The sequence below is a fragment of the Cebus imitator genome, unplaced genomic scaffold (genome assembly GCF_001604975.1).
Source record: "Cebus imitator isolate Cc_AM_T3 unplaced genomic scaffold, Cebus_imitator-1.0 Scaffold101, whole genome shotgun sequence".
Taxonomy (NCBI): domain Eukaryota; kingdom Metazoa; phylum Chordata; class Mammalia; order Primates; family Cebidae; genus Cebus; species Cebus imitator.
The window spans coordinates 2,019,794-2,036,498 of record NW_016107416.1 but is presented as its reverse complement, the minus strand read 5'-3'; the positions used below and the strand labels follow the sequence as shown (position 1 = coordinate 2,036,498).

The following is a 16,705-nucleotide window of genomic DNA, read 5'->3' as shown; positions in this document are numbered from 1 at the left end:
CCTTCCTTCCTTCCTTCCTTCCTTCCCTCCCCCCTCCCTCCCTCTCTTCCTTCCTCTCTCTCTTTCTATCTTTCTTTCTCGCCCACACTGGAGTGCAGTGGCACCATCTCAGCCCACTGCACCCTCCACCTCCCAGGTTCAAGTGATTCTCTTGCCTCAGTCCCCTGAGTAGTTGGTATTACAGTCACCTGCTATCACACCTGGCTAATTTTTGTGTTTTTGGTAAAGACAAGGTTTCACCATGTTGGTCAGGCTGGTCTTGAACTCCTGACCTCAAGTAATCTGCCTGCTTCAGCATCCCAAAGTGCTGAAATTACAGGCATGAGCCACCAAACGCATCTGGCATTTTTCAAAAGAAGGCATATATATGGCTAACAAACATGAAAAATGCTCAAGACTACTAATAAGCAGAGAAACGCAAATTAAAACTACAATGATCATGCCAGCACTTTGGGAGGATGAGGTGGGAGGATTGCTTGAGACCAGGAGTTTGAGACCAGCCTGGGCAACATAGTGAGATCCCATCTCTATTAAAAAAAAAAAAAAGAATGAAAGAAACACAGTGTGATACCACTCAGAATGGCTATTATTGAAAAGTAAAAAACCAACAGATGTTGATGAGGATGTGGAGAATAGGACGCTTATACACCGTTGGTGGAAATGTAAATTAGTACAACTTCTATGAAAAATAGTATGCAGACTTCTCAAAGAACTAAAAATAAAACTACCATTCAATCCAACAATCTCACTACTTGGTATCTACCCCAAAGAAAATAAATTATTATACCAAAAGATATCTGCACTTGTAATGTTTGTATCAACACTATTCACAATAACGAAGCTAAGGAATACCACTCAGCCATAAATAAGAATGAAATCCTGTCTTTTACAGCAACATGGATGGAATTAGAGGTCATTATCTTAGGTGAAATAACTCAGAGACAGAAAGTCAGATACAGCATGCTCTGACTTATAGATAGAAGCTAAATAATGTGTACACATGGACATAGAGAGTGGAATAATAGACACTGGGTGGGGGGAGGGTGACAGATGAATAATTGCTTGATAGGTATAATGTACACTATTTGGGCAATGGGTACATTAAAAGCCCGGTCTTCACCACTATGCAATATATCTATGTAGCAAAACTGTAACTTTTGGTCACTAAACCTATTAAAAAACTAAATATCAAGAAAGCCAGAGTTGGCTGAGCATGGTGTCTCACTGAGTCTGTAATCCTAGCATTTTGGGAGGATGAGGTGGGAGGATCACCCGGGCTCAGGAGTTTGAGAGCAGCTTGGGCAACATAGTGCGACCCCATCTCTACAAAATAATAATAATAATAATGAGATGGGTGTGGTGACATGCACCTATACTCCCAGCTACTCGGGAGGATGAGGCAGGAGGATCATTTGAACCCAGGAGGTCAAGGCCACAGTGAGCTGTGATCACACCATTGCCCTCCAGCCTGAGTCACAGAGTGAGACTCTGACCCCTCCAAAAAACAAAACAAAACAAAACAAAGCAAAAAACAAAAAGAAAGCTAAAGTCAATAATGGTTTTTTAAAGACTCTAAAGCCTAACTTTGCATATAAAAGGCTTTCATGGGACTTTGCTAAACTTTGATAGAATCCTGGCAAATGCTAGGGTTCCATGAAACTGTTTGAATGAGTATGCATCTAGACACCTTTTCTGATGTCTCAGAAATTATAAATTATATTTTACTGTGGGATGAATGTGAAGTCACAGGGTAGCAGGGTCATGCTTATTCAGGCCTGGCTTTGGTTATTTGCATTGTCCTGGAGAGAAGTAACTGGTAGGCTTTCTGCCAAGCCCAAATCTTCTCAGCCCATGGAAAGCATTGGACTCTTTAAACATAAATGGTGTTCACAGAGCCTGTCCTACTGAGTATTCATAATCAAGAAGAATATGTTGGCTGGGGACGCTGGCTCCTACCTGTAATTCCAGTAATTTGGGAGGCAGAGGTGGGCAGATCACATGAGCTCAGGAGTTCGAGACCAGCCTGGCCAACATGGTGAAACTCTGTCTCCACTAGAAGTACAAAAATTAGCCTGGCATGGCGCTGTCTGAGGCTGAGGCACAAAAATCGCTTGAATCTGGGAGGCGGAGTTTGCAGTGAGCCGAGATCGTGCCACCGCATTCCAACCTGGGCAACAGAGTGAGACTCTGTCTTAAAAAATAGCAGGGCACGGTGGCTTATGCCTGTAATCCCAGCACTTCGGGAGGCTGAGGCGGGTGGATCATGAGGTCAGGAGATCGAGACCATCCTGGCAAACATAGTGAAACCTCGTCTCTACTAAAATACTAAAAAACAGCTGGGCGTGGTGGCGCGCGCCTGTAGTCCCAGCTACTGAGGAGGCGGAGGCAGGGGAATTGCTTGAACCTGGGAGGCAGAGGTTGAGATCGCGCCCAGCCTGGCGACAAAGCAAGACTCCATCTCAGAAAAAAATAAAATAAAATAAATAATAAATAAAAATACCAAAACTAGCCGGGCGTAGTGGCACACGCCTGCAGTCCCAGTTACAAGGGAGGCTGAGGCAGAACTGCTTGAGCCTGGGAGGCAGAGAGGTTGCAGTGAGCCGAGATGGTATGGTGACACTACACTCCAGCCTCGGCAACAGTGCTTGACTCCGTCTCAAATAAATAAATAAATAAGAAAATGTTATGAACCAAATTTGACAACAGAGGTATGTCTATCCTTTGAAAAGAACGAAGAGGCCTCCGGTTACTGGAGCATGAAATAAGAGAGCCGCCTAGTGGTCAAAGTAGTGCACAAATTTGCCCCGAACACCAGAGAAACGTGATTTTACCGTTTTATTAACGTTAAGTGAAAAAGTAAAAAATAGAAACACTGTAGTAAAAAACAAAAAAGTAAAAGCATTGAAGAAAGACCTATTTTCCAAATTTATCTTTACCCTTTCTAAAACCATGATGTTGAATGTAGGTAATACTGGTACTCATTTAAAGTTTTCTGTATATATCGCACATCCATACATTCCCTCAATGCTTATTATTTTGTCCTTTTTAACCAGAAAGATGTGCCACAAATCTCACAGAATAACTAAATAAATTTCCTGCAGTTAAATTGCTTTCCAGCACATAGAGTGACTCAAATGTACTAAGAAGCCTGGTTAATAGAGGTTAAATGAGAATGCACTTTAAAATAAAAATAAGACTATTTTGGTATCATAATAGCATTAAATTAAATATTGGTACTTCAGAAACAGAAAAAACTGATAAGACTCTCTTCCTGATGCAAAAGGCTGACAATTTAGTAAGGAAATTAAGTAGCTTAATAAAGTGTAAAGTAGAAAGTAAGATAGGGTTGGGAAGGTACATGGATACTATATGGTAGAAAATTTGGAATTTCAGGTTGAGGAGCTTGAACCCGGTAACCTGGTAAGAGCATCAAGAAAGATGAATGGCAGCAAAGTATAACATTGCATGGAGAAGGAAGAAACTATATATATATATAAAAGGAAGACCAAGGTCACAGTGGGGTTTTGAAACTCAGCTAAGAAAGGGCAGTGGGAGTTAAGAGAATGAGATAGATGTAATCATTTTTACTTACTTTTTAAAAATTTTACTTTTCTAGAAGTGAGATGTGACTTCTAGATGGTATCACCAAATATCATGGATAAGCCAGTTAAATTAACTAATCTATTTACCAAAAAAAAAAAAAATTTTTTTCTTTTTGTTTTTTTTTCAGACAGACTCTTGTTCTGTCACCCAGGCTGGAGCGCAATGGCACTATCTTGGCTCACTGCAACCTCCGCCTCCCAGGTTTAAGTGATTCTCCTGCTTCAGCCTCTGGAGCTGGGATTACAGGCGCATGCCACCTTGCCTGACTAATTTCTGTATTTTTAGTAGAGACGTGGTTTCACTATGTTGGCCAGGCTGGTGTCGAACTCCTGACCTCAGGTGATCCACCCACCTCAGCCTCCCAAAGTGCTGGGATTACAGGCATGAGCCACTGTGCCTGGCTAGTAAAATGCTTCTTTTTTAAAAAAAAAAAAAAACAGTAGTTCTGAAGTTCTGCATGACATCTAAAGAGAATAATGCATTTCCTTAAATACTTTTTTCCCTTAGGAATTTAAGCATATTTTCCATGACATTTTATATAAAAGATTGATTAGTTCAGTCATCATTGGAAAAGTTAGTAAACAAAGGAAAACTTCCCTTTTATCTGTTCCATTTATCACCATTTCAAAAATAATTAAACACACAAATAAGGGACACTTGTTTCCTTGAATAGAAAATAGTTTCAAAGTTTTGTCACCTTCTTTTCTAATTAAGTAGACAGGAATTGAAGAGCTCCAGGGTTGGGAAGTTAAGCTAGTTGAGGACTTGATGGGAGAGGGAAGCACTGGGCAAGAGAAGGGAGCTGTACTTGGAAGATCACATATCTACAATTGATACAATCTCCTCACCATCTTTCCACCACGCATTTCAGGACAGGTTGTTCCTTTCAAGGCTGCTCTTCATACCCATTTTTAAAGTGCAGCACAGGGCCACTTCATTAAAATTTCCTAGTACAAATACTGTGCACAACAAGTTGGTCTCATAAAGCATTCATTCGAAAAGATCAAACTGAATTTCTGTGTGACTTACCCAGGAAGGCTTGGTTCTTGAGACATTTCTGCAGAGGCCATAGGTGAAAGTTGTCTACCTATATTTTTGGAACCAAAAATTTGAACACATGATGTAATAACAAGACAGAATATATCAAAATTTTTATGTTTTTAAAACTTATAAAGGAAAGATCCTTTGTCAGCTGCACATTTCCTGAAATTTTTCATTTATCTCCCTTTCCAAATTAGAACCCTGAAGTTAACAGTCTTTTTCTCTCCAATGCTCATCTTAATGGTTCACTGGGTCCTACTGATTCTCTTTAACACAGACCCAATCTGCTCCTTCTTCTCTGCCGTCACTGACTCAACCTTGGTTTAAGGCTTTCATTATCTCTCACCAAGACCAAACTCTTCTGTGTATTTCTTTCTTTTTTGTTTATTTTTTTAATGGAGACAGGGTCATGCTATGTTGGCCAGGTCGGTGTTGAACTCTTGGCCTCAAGCAATCTTCCTGCCTTGGCCTCCCAAAGTGGTAGGATTATAGGTGTGAGCCACCGTGCCCGGCCGGGTATACGTATTTCTATGTTTCTCCCTTCCTCTCAATTCATTCTATATATTACCAACTGAGTTATCTATTTTGGAAACCCATTGTTTAAATTCTTCCGTGACTACTAGGATAAGTTCAGACACTAAGAATAGCATGCTAACTCTTCTGCAATAGTTGTGTGTGTAGCCATCTCTCTCCATCCTGCCATGTAACATCTCAAATCCTACTCTCACTGAATGTCCTCTCATCCCCTTGAAACAACTTTACCCTCTCAGGCAGACAGTCATTGTTCATCTCTTAATTCCTACTCACATTTTGACAGTCATCAAATTTACCAAAAAGTTACCTGATTCAGCAAGACTGGATTATCATTGCCATGTACTCTCACGACATCCTGGGCTTTCACTTCCGTAATACTTGAATTTGTACTATCATTTTTTCCAAATCTACTGTGAGCAACTTGAGAGTAGGGCTGTTTATCTTCTAGAAGAGCACTTGCCACACACTGGTTGTTCAAAAAATTGTTTTTGATGCCCCTTGAAAATGGGACTTACTAGTCACAATGGAAATTGCATTTTATTTGTAGTTTCTCTCATGTCCCCGGTGCAATCCCTCCCATTCTAATCTATCCTGCATACTTGTCAGTCCAAACTTCATCATATTGCTTCTATCAAGGTCTTTCCTTCCTCAGAAACTTTGTTCTCCGTATTGTCTATGACAGCAGCCCAAACACTTGGATCTGGCTTTCAAAAGTTGTATCAGTTTGGATGTTCTTTGTCTGCTTTATTTCCAGTCCATGTCCTCCCTTACTTCTGGCCACTTCAAATATTGTCTTCATTTTTTTCTATTGAAGTCTCATCCATCCTTTCGATTCCCTGTTCAACAATAATTTCCTCAACTGAAGTCTTCTTTGACTCTTCAAACACATATTGAGCATATAATTTACCACTTATTTGGGCACTTACATGTTATCTTAATTGGATGCAGCGATTTCCTAGGTAGGCATGGAGGAGATAAGGCCGCTCCAAGAAATTGTTGAGTAAGGGAAGGCAGGGATCATATTATACTTTTTGGTATTTCTCAGTGCAGCAATGATTCAATTTTGAAAAAGTGAGTAAAAATAAATCATATCAATAAAATAAAAGCTGCTAGAATACAAAGTTGGCCTTTGATCTGAAAGACACTATAGAATAAAGAGGAAGATTAATCACTAGTTTATTAGCTCTTTTGCAGAGAAGGATGTTAACCAGGTAGATGAGATCGGTGTAAGTGAAAATATTTTACTTGCAGGAAGTCATTATTAAAAGGTTCAGCAGGTTATTATTACATATTTTTCCCAGGTCATTACATTTTCTCTGAGGATATTTAGGTATAATTTTGAATATTACATAGTGGGTTCTGTAGAAAACTGCAGTGCTATCCTGTAACATACCAGATTGTAAGGCTATGCATATGCATACAAGTCCAAAGGTTTGGACACCCCAAATCTCTTCTATCCCTAAAATAAAGTATTATTTAAGGTGACAACAGAACTTATGGGAGTAGGTCATGTTTTCCACAAGCAAAAGTTCCCTTGGCATAAAAAAGTGGCCCAGTGCCCTTTTAAAGATGGTTGCCCCATGGATTAATACAAGATCCTGCTCCAGGACGCTTAGCTAACACAATGAATTAATCTGGAGACAAACAATGTGTGCCCTCACAAACTCATATTCTGCTTTAACAAGGCCTTCTAAAGATACAAAAATCCAACCAAAAAGATCATTTGACGATGTGAAGCACAAACACAATATTAGGCCAACAGAAATAGCTGTTTTGGTACCTGCTAGCTTTTCTGCACCCTTCAATTACTCCAGGGATATTCTTGGTTACTCTTAACTACTGAACTATTTTTATTTTTGAGTTTCTCTTGCCACAAGGAGAGCTTGAAACCTGTAGTTCAAAGCAAAACGTAAAATGCATTAGAATCTCATCACTTGACAGTTCAGTGACTGGGCTTAATTTCTCTGACTTTCAGTTTCTTCATTTATAAAAGGGGATAGTAACACATATTTTGCAGGATTGTTGTTGGAATTGTCAACAATGTATGTAAAATAACTAACACAGTGCCTGACATATAATAGGTGGTCAGAAAATAAGCAACTTTTTTATTTTTTGAGACGGAGTCTTACTCTGTCACCCAGGCTGAAGTGCAGTGGTGCATTCCCGGCTCACTGCAACCTCCGCCTCCCCGGTTCAAGTGATTCTCCTGCCTCAGGCTCCAGAGTAGCTGGGACTACAGGTGCATGCCAGCACGCCCGGCTAATTTTGTGCATTTTTAGTAGAGATGGGGTTTCACCGTGTTAGCCAGGATGGAATAGCAACTATTATACTAAATTTAGTTGATTTTTTAAAATGTATCATACTGAGTTATGAAAGTCATCTTAGATAGAACATTTACTATTCTAATGCAAACTACCTAATTATCATACTGACAATAATTTCTGGTGACTTCATAAAATAAAAAAACGCAATTACTATTGTCATTAATATGATCTTTAATAAACGGAATAATGCACCATTTTACAGCAAGCCTTTTTAAACCTAAAGAACTGCCTTAAAATCTCCTTCTCCAATGTCTCTGTATCAATACAATCTTTTTATTTAGGTTTATATATATCAAAGCATTTACTTACACTTATTCATAGAAAACTCTTTAGTGGCTTAATGTCAGCTTTCATAGTGGCATCCATAGATAATACAAAAGAAGAGTGATTTGCTTTATTTTATACTCACACTGATCCATCAAACACAACTTATACAGCATAGCAAGGTTTCAGACAGCTTATACAAAAGCAAAGTAACTGAAATTATTCATAAATTCATATATGACAGTCTATCTGTAATGTAAGAGCAAAACACACCAACAAAAGATACCCGTTAACAAGAAAGAGGGTTCTGAGGAAGTGCGAATATTTTCTAGCCTTTCTTTTTCCAGAAAAGCATCCTCAGAAATGAATACTCTGTAGCTTGTTTCTCCTGTCCATTCAGAAAAAGCATGGCAGCTACACATCTCCTTGTTTCAGCTATTACAACACCCTAAGAGTTAGTGTATTTTACAATTATCCATGTATCTTTATTTGAAAAATTATCAACAGAAAACTGAAGATGATTCCAGCTTACATAAACACTGATACAATAAAATCTCTTACGGAACAAAATGACAAGGCATACAAAAATTACTTAAATAAATAAATGTGGCCAGAAAAAGAAAATCCACAGAAGTCAAGCAATTCAATGTTAAACTGAGACCTATTCATCTTTGAATTGCATTTTTTAGTATTTTTTTCTTACTTTTAAGCTTCTTTAAAAATATGTTTCCTTTACATACTTGAGAGGATTGGTAATAAGGTGAAGAGCCTGAGACAAGACTGCTTATGGATAACTTTCTAGGACTTTAAGTATATAGTGTATCAATTTAGAACTTGAACTTGTCTGATTCAAAGAAAAATTGTTTGACTCTGACAATGTGATATTATAGGTTATTTTCTCAAAACCATTCAAGTTATTACTAAAGTTATAAAATACTTAGTTCACTTTTAGAAGAACGCTTCATAACCCTAAATTGTCTGTGGAGAAAATCCTATCTGAAAGGAAATACTTTACTAAGTTATCTTATTAAAAACAAACAAAATGAAACAATTTGTCCCATATCATGTATGGTCATTTAACCAAAGAACAGAAATGTAAATCCTTTTAAGTCAGTGCTTCAGGCTATAGGCCTAAGTTTGTTGCAACATGTAGCCAATTAGTTGAGTCATTCCCTCTGTTCAGTAATTACAGAACTGGGTAACTTTTTATGATTAATAAAATCTGATATTCTATGTGAAAAAGTCAAATAAGGTGAAACATTAAATGAGCTGTGCAACAAACACTTTAAATATTCAACTGGATCTAATTGCTTATTTGCTACCAATTGAACTTTTTCAGTGTACAAAGGGATGAAAGGGGCCCTGAGTTTTTAAGTAATATGACGTCTATAGAATGAATCTTAAAACATGAAGATTGTTACCAATTACTGCAAGAATATGAAAAAAAAAACCATGAAGATGTTTCTGAAATCTAAAGGTATAAATAAAATGTATAAAACCAACATGTTGCCTTTTAAAACTGAAAAACAAATCAAGTGTAGTTTCAAATACAACAATTTGCTTAAAAATTCAGTCATAAACTGGACACCCTAGTGATGTGATTTGGTTCTGAAGATTCCTTCTCTCCTACCCAGATTTTAAAATGGGTTTCAAGTTGTTTTAAAAATGAAAGTGTATGTTCACAATGTTTAATAGTAACACTATAAACATCACAATAATAAGAGAATTGAAATATTTAGGATATGATTTATTTTGAGCATAGTTTTAATATACAGCATAAATTCTTCTGAAGTACTTTCAAATGTATCTGCCATGAGATAAATTTCTAAGTTTTTCTTTATATGCACACTCAAATCAATCACTTAAAAGTTAAATGAAAGTTGTTATAGTCCAGTCTATGTTGCAAAATAATAAGTATTTCAAAAGTGGTCTACAAAAATGTCCATAGATATACCTGATTAATGTAAGGTTTGCTTTTGAAAGTTAGTCTTGCATTTAGCATTTAATATTTGATACAAAGAAATATGTAAAATGTTGTGGCTCAATCATAAAACTAAGCTTGCTGCAATATAAGTTAAAAATTTTTAATGGCAAAATGATATACAATTCTGTATGCATGGCTTTTTAGTTATAACTAGTGAGAATATAAAATCATAAAATTCCACAATAGAAAATGTTAGATAATATAAAAATTAAGAGCTGATTTGCTGGTAGTCTGATGGTTGAATCCATTTTCAAATAGAAACATCTTAACTCTCAATTCAATCAAACTATCAAACTGTTACTTAACTGGAGTCATGAATTTGAATATAAAAGAAAATATGATTTTATGTTCTTAAAAATAAAGTCATTACAATAGGACTGAGGAGAAAGATCTAGTCATTTTGTCTGAAGAATTGAGGCTTCAATGTTCATTGAGAGGCCTGAAGCATACTGAAGACTAAGAACACTGGGGATGATGACCAACTGATCTCTTTTGGGTCCTACTGGGTAAAAGAAAATAATTTAAGATTAAAGAGGAGAGAGACAGAATAGATATGAAGAAAACTTTCCTGACACAGACAACCAATCAGATAACTAAGGTGTAGAGTTAAGTCAGACATAAACTATGAGGTGATTTAAGGAAAGTAATGGGAAGGCGCACTTAAATGCTCTGATTTCCTCTTTTCTCGTATGTTCATCAGGAAATTTGTAGAGAAGCCTTCTCTTGATAACAAATTTGATGTAACTAGCTCAAACAGTGATTTGCCAGATTTACTTAATCAAGGAATATATTTAGGAGGGAATCATGCAAGGTAGCTTTGGGTAAAGTTTGCACAGTTCATAACGTAAAAGTTAAAATGCAACCTTATGTGCTGAGAAGTAAATTGCCAGTAAACAGTATATTTGAAACACTGCATTCTGAAAGTCTCTTGGGGTTTATGTGAGAGGTTAAACAATTTCTAGAATGACTGGTCTAGATAACCAACATGTATGTACAGATTCTAACTTTAAGAAGTTAGCTGGGAAGATAAAGCAATATATGAAGCAATCTGTGAATAGTTACATAATAGATAACCTGCACATAACAGGTAGTAAGTTCAACATAACTTTGTAAAATGCTGTATAGAAATATATTCTCAAATTCTAGGAGTTAATGATCTCCAATAAAATATTCATGTTCATAAATATGAAAAAGGGAATAAAAAGTTCATTGAAGTATTTTTCTATTTTAAATGATTTTCAGGAGAGACTTAAAGAGACTGGAAAATTTCAGTATAACAGCTACAGCCTACTAATTCCATTTGGCTGTAGAATTCAAATTTGAAAATAATTTAAATAAAAATACTTGCCAATTTTTGTGATAATTCCCACTGAAGCCCACACTTACTTGAGTGTTTCTTTCTCTCTTCAAATAGTTTACATTCAGAACCAATGCATATTTTCTGGAAAAACTGGATACATGTAAAGAACCTATACTAAACTGTTTTATAAAAAGGACATTATCCTTGTATCCTTCCTATATCCTACTCAATTAGTTCTATGGATTGGTAAATTCTCTAAATTTATTAAAAGCAGAAGTCTTGAAGATGGATTCAAAGGATTGATGAGACTGAAATTTTGTGTTAAATTAATTCCCCCAAGTCTACTATGGAATCAATTTAGAGAAAAGTTGCTGTTCACAAAAGCTATCTTAACTTTTTCCTTGAAATTTACTTTACCTTTAGTTCTGCAATATAAGAATGTTATGAGTGAAGTGAAATGATTTTAAGGTTCACAATAGGAGACAGAGGATTGAGTTTTGTCTTGAATTAGCAATTATTTCTCAAGCAACAATCAGCATAGATTATGTCTACATACCTTATATTTGCCTAACTTCTCAAATCATTTAAGTATGTGGTTTGGCTTATATACAAATAACAATTATGCCAGAGTACAGTGACTAAATTTTTAAAGTAAACCTTAGCCCATTACACATCCTGTCATATGGCATGTAGGCAGTGTGGTATGGATGAAAAAATGTGGACTGAGGTAGACCCAGACTGAAATCCCACCTTTGTCTGTTACTAAATGTGGATCTTGGGCATATTACTTAGTTTCTCTTAGCTTCAGTTTCCTCATCTGTAAAAAGGGAATATTAATTATAATGCTCATATGGTTGCTCTGAGGTTTAAAATAACTAGTATTTGTATACTTCAGCATTCAGTATGTGTCTTTTCGTAACTTCCTACACTGGTAACAGTTGTTTTTTTTTTTCCTTTTTTGCCAATTATGCATTTAGAAAGATTTAACAATTTATAATTAAATCATTTTTGTCTAAACTAATTCAAATCAAGTTCTTTCAGTGACCTAATTCTGGAATACAGTTAGGATTTTGTTAAGGGAACTAATATTAAGACTTTACTTATTATGATGCTTTTAAGGTTACATTACCATCTAGTGAAATAAATTTTAATATTTTTAGCTGAATAATCTTTTATTCAAAAGGACCCACTTTTGTACATGTAAAATTTTGTGATGGCAGTTAAATGTCAACTTTAAGAAACACTTATTATCAGATGAATATTAGCAAATAATTAAGTCATTTAAAATAATGTTGCTTGCTTGTATCTTATAGATTTTAAGTCTGATGTATAATTTAATTTAAAATTTATTAAAATAATATATACTTTCCACTTTTCCTACTTTTCAAGAGTCCACTAAGAAAACTGGTGAAAGGAAATTATTTGTTTTAAACATGCTTGAATGAAATAGTAAACTATTCAGTTATTTTAATCTGGCATATTAATTTTCTAAGGCTTTTGTTATCATTTTCCAAATAGTAGAAAATGTTGAAAAACCTACAATAGACTGGCCTAAATACAAATACAGCAGAACGTAAGATAATTCTCCTGGAAGGAAAAGATCAGTTAGGCCTCAAATGGTCATTTATCCTCAATGCTTCAAATTGGAGAAGGAATATAATTTATTTTGATTCAAAGTTGTCCTACAAATATTTGAAAAGAATATCCTAAAATGCATATGAAAGATATTTAAGGTCAAGAGAACTAAGTGAAAATGTACTGGGAAAGATATAAATAATTTGTTAATAGAAGGATAACTGTGAAAAAAATTATATGCCAGAAGACTGAAAATCGGTTACAGATCTGAAGATAAGGGCCAATAAAACACAAAATGTGGAAATTCTGGGCACTAATAAAATAATCTTAATTCTAAGAATCCAGAACTGTTCTCAGCAATCCAGCTGAATAAATGGTAAGTGTAGTAACAACTAACTTCTAAGATCATGGCACGCGGCAAATCAGAAGGCTTATATACAAGTAAATCACAAGTATTTTGGACAGAAAATTGGGAAATTCAGGCTGTCTTTAGCTAAGTGATGAGATAGAAGAATATAGTGAAAAATATTGTTCAGGAGATAAAAACCTAAATCAGAAATTTGGTGATTTGTGTTTTCCTCTTAACCTTTTAATCCCTGGAAATATCTTAGAACTTAACTATATGACATTTACTAACTACTCTGATAATTTAAAAAAATTTTTTAAGTGAAATCATTGTTTGCAAATTGATGGAAAATAATTTGTGTTTAGAAAAAAGTCCCTTATTTGACAGAAAGTGCTTTATTAAAAAAAAACATGTAGAGGTTGTTTTAGAGAAGATTATAAGTAATGAAAGAAGCAAGAGAAGCTTTAAAAAACAATGATTTCAAGTCAAAATAGTAAATGTTGCTCACATATCGAAGATAATGTGAAAAACTGGCAAAAGGAAAAATTATGAAAATAGAATTAAAGACGATAACACATAATTCTCAAAAGAGAAGTTTAGCCTCAGTCTGCTCAAAAATGGTAGGTTTGACAGAAGCCCTTCCTTCCATAGGGATTTGGCATGCCACTTGAATGATTTTTCCACACAGTGTTTTAGGTCATGTGAAGAGGAATCATTTTCAGATAAAGTCACCAGTCTTTGCTTAGGAACAGAGTAAATGATACTACAGATTCAGAACTATAAATTACTTCTGAAGTTATAATAAACAGTAAGTGTAATTTTATGAGTCAAAGATGACCTATTCAGAGAATAAAGGCTATAACACTATTTTGTCTTAATTATTTATTTACCTACTTAAAAATTTCATAAGTATAGCTCTATAAGCTTACCAATAAAAATGTATTTCTTAAATAAATGAACATGGAACATGAGCATACACAGAAAAATAAAATAAAATGGGAAATGGCTAATATTTGATGTCCTGTATTTTGTTCTATTCTCTTTTATGAACTCCCAAAACCAGAAGCAAATATGTTTATTAAAATGCCTGGAAGAAAATATTTAGGATTTGGAAGGTTAAAAGTAATGGCATTTAAAATCAGGTTTTGGTAGTTCCTTCTTTAGAGCCCTTTAAGACAATATTTCTGCATTCTCCTTGACAAGGAGGGAGAAAGTGAGAAATCAGGTAGCTGCTTCTCCTGTGCAAAATTCACTGTCATAGAACTGACCTACAAAAGTATGGGAGATGAGGCAGAAAAAATGCTTATATTATGGAAGAATATGTGCCCTATTAGGAAGAGAGCTTACAAGAATGCTTACTTGTGGCCTATAAACTATTGCACATTCAAACAAAACACAAGAGAAAGATGTCCAACAGATAATATGTTCAGGAACACATCAACATAAAAAACTAGCTTGTGCCCAGAAAGAAAACATGGATACCAGACACCACTGTACTCAAACCTGTCTTAATTCGCTTCTGTTTTAATGACCTTAAGAAACTGGTCCAAACTGATTATCAGCAATACATTGTTTTTGCTTTTTTTCTTAAAAAAATATTTTGAGACCACTTTTGATACACACACATATAACTCTGTGGTCGTAACAGACAAATATAACTTTAGCGAGACTAAACAAAAGTGCAAAACTTAAAAAACAAAATTTAAAAATATGGAAGCATAAGCTAAATTTTTCTGCATAGCTGAAATCTATTTAAAGCAAGTCCTTGTTGCAGGGGTGGGAGGGGGTGGTGACAGGAGGATAAAGCAGTTTTTTTGTTTTTTTTTTTAAACGTCTTCTGCATGTTTAAATGATGCAAAAAATAATTTCACTCCATAGGCTTGAAAACATTTCACAGACAGTTCATTCCTATATCTTTAGACACCATGGTTGTGGCAGTGCCTCCTTCTGCAAGGTAAACAGCAGTGCTGGATTTGGAATGAACTGCCCTGTTACTGCCATTGTTGTTGACTTCACAGTCCAGTGATTCAGTGGAGATGACCCAGGTGGAGGGACGCCACCGCTTAAGAGAATAGGGAGTTTTCACACGTTTCTTGATCTTTTCACCTGATCCTGATTTGCCATCTTGTGTTGACTCACCTACTGAAAATAAAAGTGCAGAAAAATGAACTATATTACAAACTTAAGAAATAAAGGGTGAGGGATGTAACTCAAGAAAAGGTCAAACCTATGTCTGAGGAGGGTGCTAATGAACTTTTCTTGGAATTCATAATGCTAGGCAATGTTTTTCTAGGCAAAGCTTAACCAACTTATTTGGGACTCTCTTAAGCCAAATGTTTTAATAACATTAACTTATTCTATAGGACAAGGAAACACATAAAAAACAAAAACAGGGAAGAAAATTTAAAGCTCTCAGCTATATTCTTAAATCTTCTGGTTTTAGTAAAGTGTACTTAATCATTGTATTTAATGCTCAAGGTGGATCAATATTTTTTTTTTTTTTTTTTTTTTTTTTTTTTTTTTTGGTAGCTCAGGCTGGAGTACAGTGGTATGATCTTGACTCACTGCAACCTCCACCTCCTGGACTCAAGCGATTCTCGTGCCTCAGGCTCTTAAGTAGCTGGAACTACGGGTACGTGCCACCATGCCTGGCTAATTTTTTTGTATTTTAGTAGAGACAGAGGGATTTCACCACGTTGCCGAGGGTGGTCTTGAACTCCCAAGCCCAGGCAATCTGCCCGCCTCAGCCTCCCTAAGAGCTGGGATTACAGGTGTGAGCCACCATGCCTGGCCTGAATCAAATTTTAAAGGCACCTGGCATACAATATTTTTCAGAAGAATGAAAGAAATATTAAAGTACAAATATTCTAGTTATTTCCTCTTCCTATGTCTGACACGTCTGACTGACTCAGAGCCCTGCAATAAGGGTCTGTCACCTGGTCTATAATATAAGACACTTAAGCAAGTGGCTGAATTTTACTGATTGTTTTTTGAGGTCTGTATCCTTCTTTCAGCCCATTTTGTAGCCCTCAACAATCATAAAGCATATCTTTTTTCATAAATGCCTTAGTCTAAAAGAGAAATGGCTCAGTATGGTGGCTCATGCATGTACTCCCAGCACTGTGGGAGGCTGAGATGGGTAGATCACCTGAGGCCAGGCATTCAAGACCAGCCTGGACAACATGGCAAAACCCCTCCTTTACTAAAATACAAAAATTAGCGGGGCACGGTGGTGCATGCCTGTAATCACAGCTACTTGGGAGGCTGAGGCAGGAGACCCACTTGAACCTAGGAGGTGGAGGCTGCAGGCTGCTGAGATCATGCCGGGAGCCTGAGGCAGGAGAACTGCTTGAACCCAGGAGGTGGAGGTTGCAATAGGCTGAGATCATGCCATTGCACTTCAGCCTGAAAGACAGAGCAAGACTCTGTCTCAAAAAAAAATAATAATAATAATAAAATAAAAATAATTTTGTATAACAATAGCTGTTACAGATTTTGTGAGTTCTCCTGTTTTGTGTTGCAATCCCTTTAGGGCAAGAAACCAAACATCAGTTTAAGTTATTTGTTTAAGATGCTATGGGGCTCATAGTATCATAGTAAAGTTTGGAGTTCCAGCTACTTGGGAGGCTGAGGTGGGAGGATGACCTGAGCCCAGGAGGTTGAGGCTGCAGTGAGCCATGATCTTGCCACTGCACTCCAGCCTGGGCAACAGTGAGACCCTGCCTCAAAAAAAA

The 16,705-nt window shown here is 36.0% G+C and overlaps 1 protein-coding gene across 1 annotated transcript in view; it reads right to left on the bottom strand.

Annotated features, from left to right (window-relative positions):
* Positions 1-12,201: 12,201 nt before the first annotated feature.
* The window catches only part of BMPR2 (bone morphogenetic protein receptor type 2), a 180,319-nt gene continuing 175,815 nt past the window's right edge, over positions 12,202-16,705 (bottom strand). Inside the window, exon 13 of the mRNA XM_037741502.1 lies at positions 12,202-15,110. Within this exon, the coding sequence (XP_037597430.1) occupies positions 14,863-15,110 (248 nt within the window). The 3' untranslated portion in view covers positions 12,202-14,862. The remainder of the gene's footprint in view (positions 15,111-16,705) is intronic.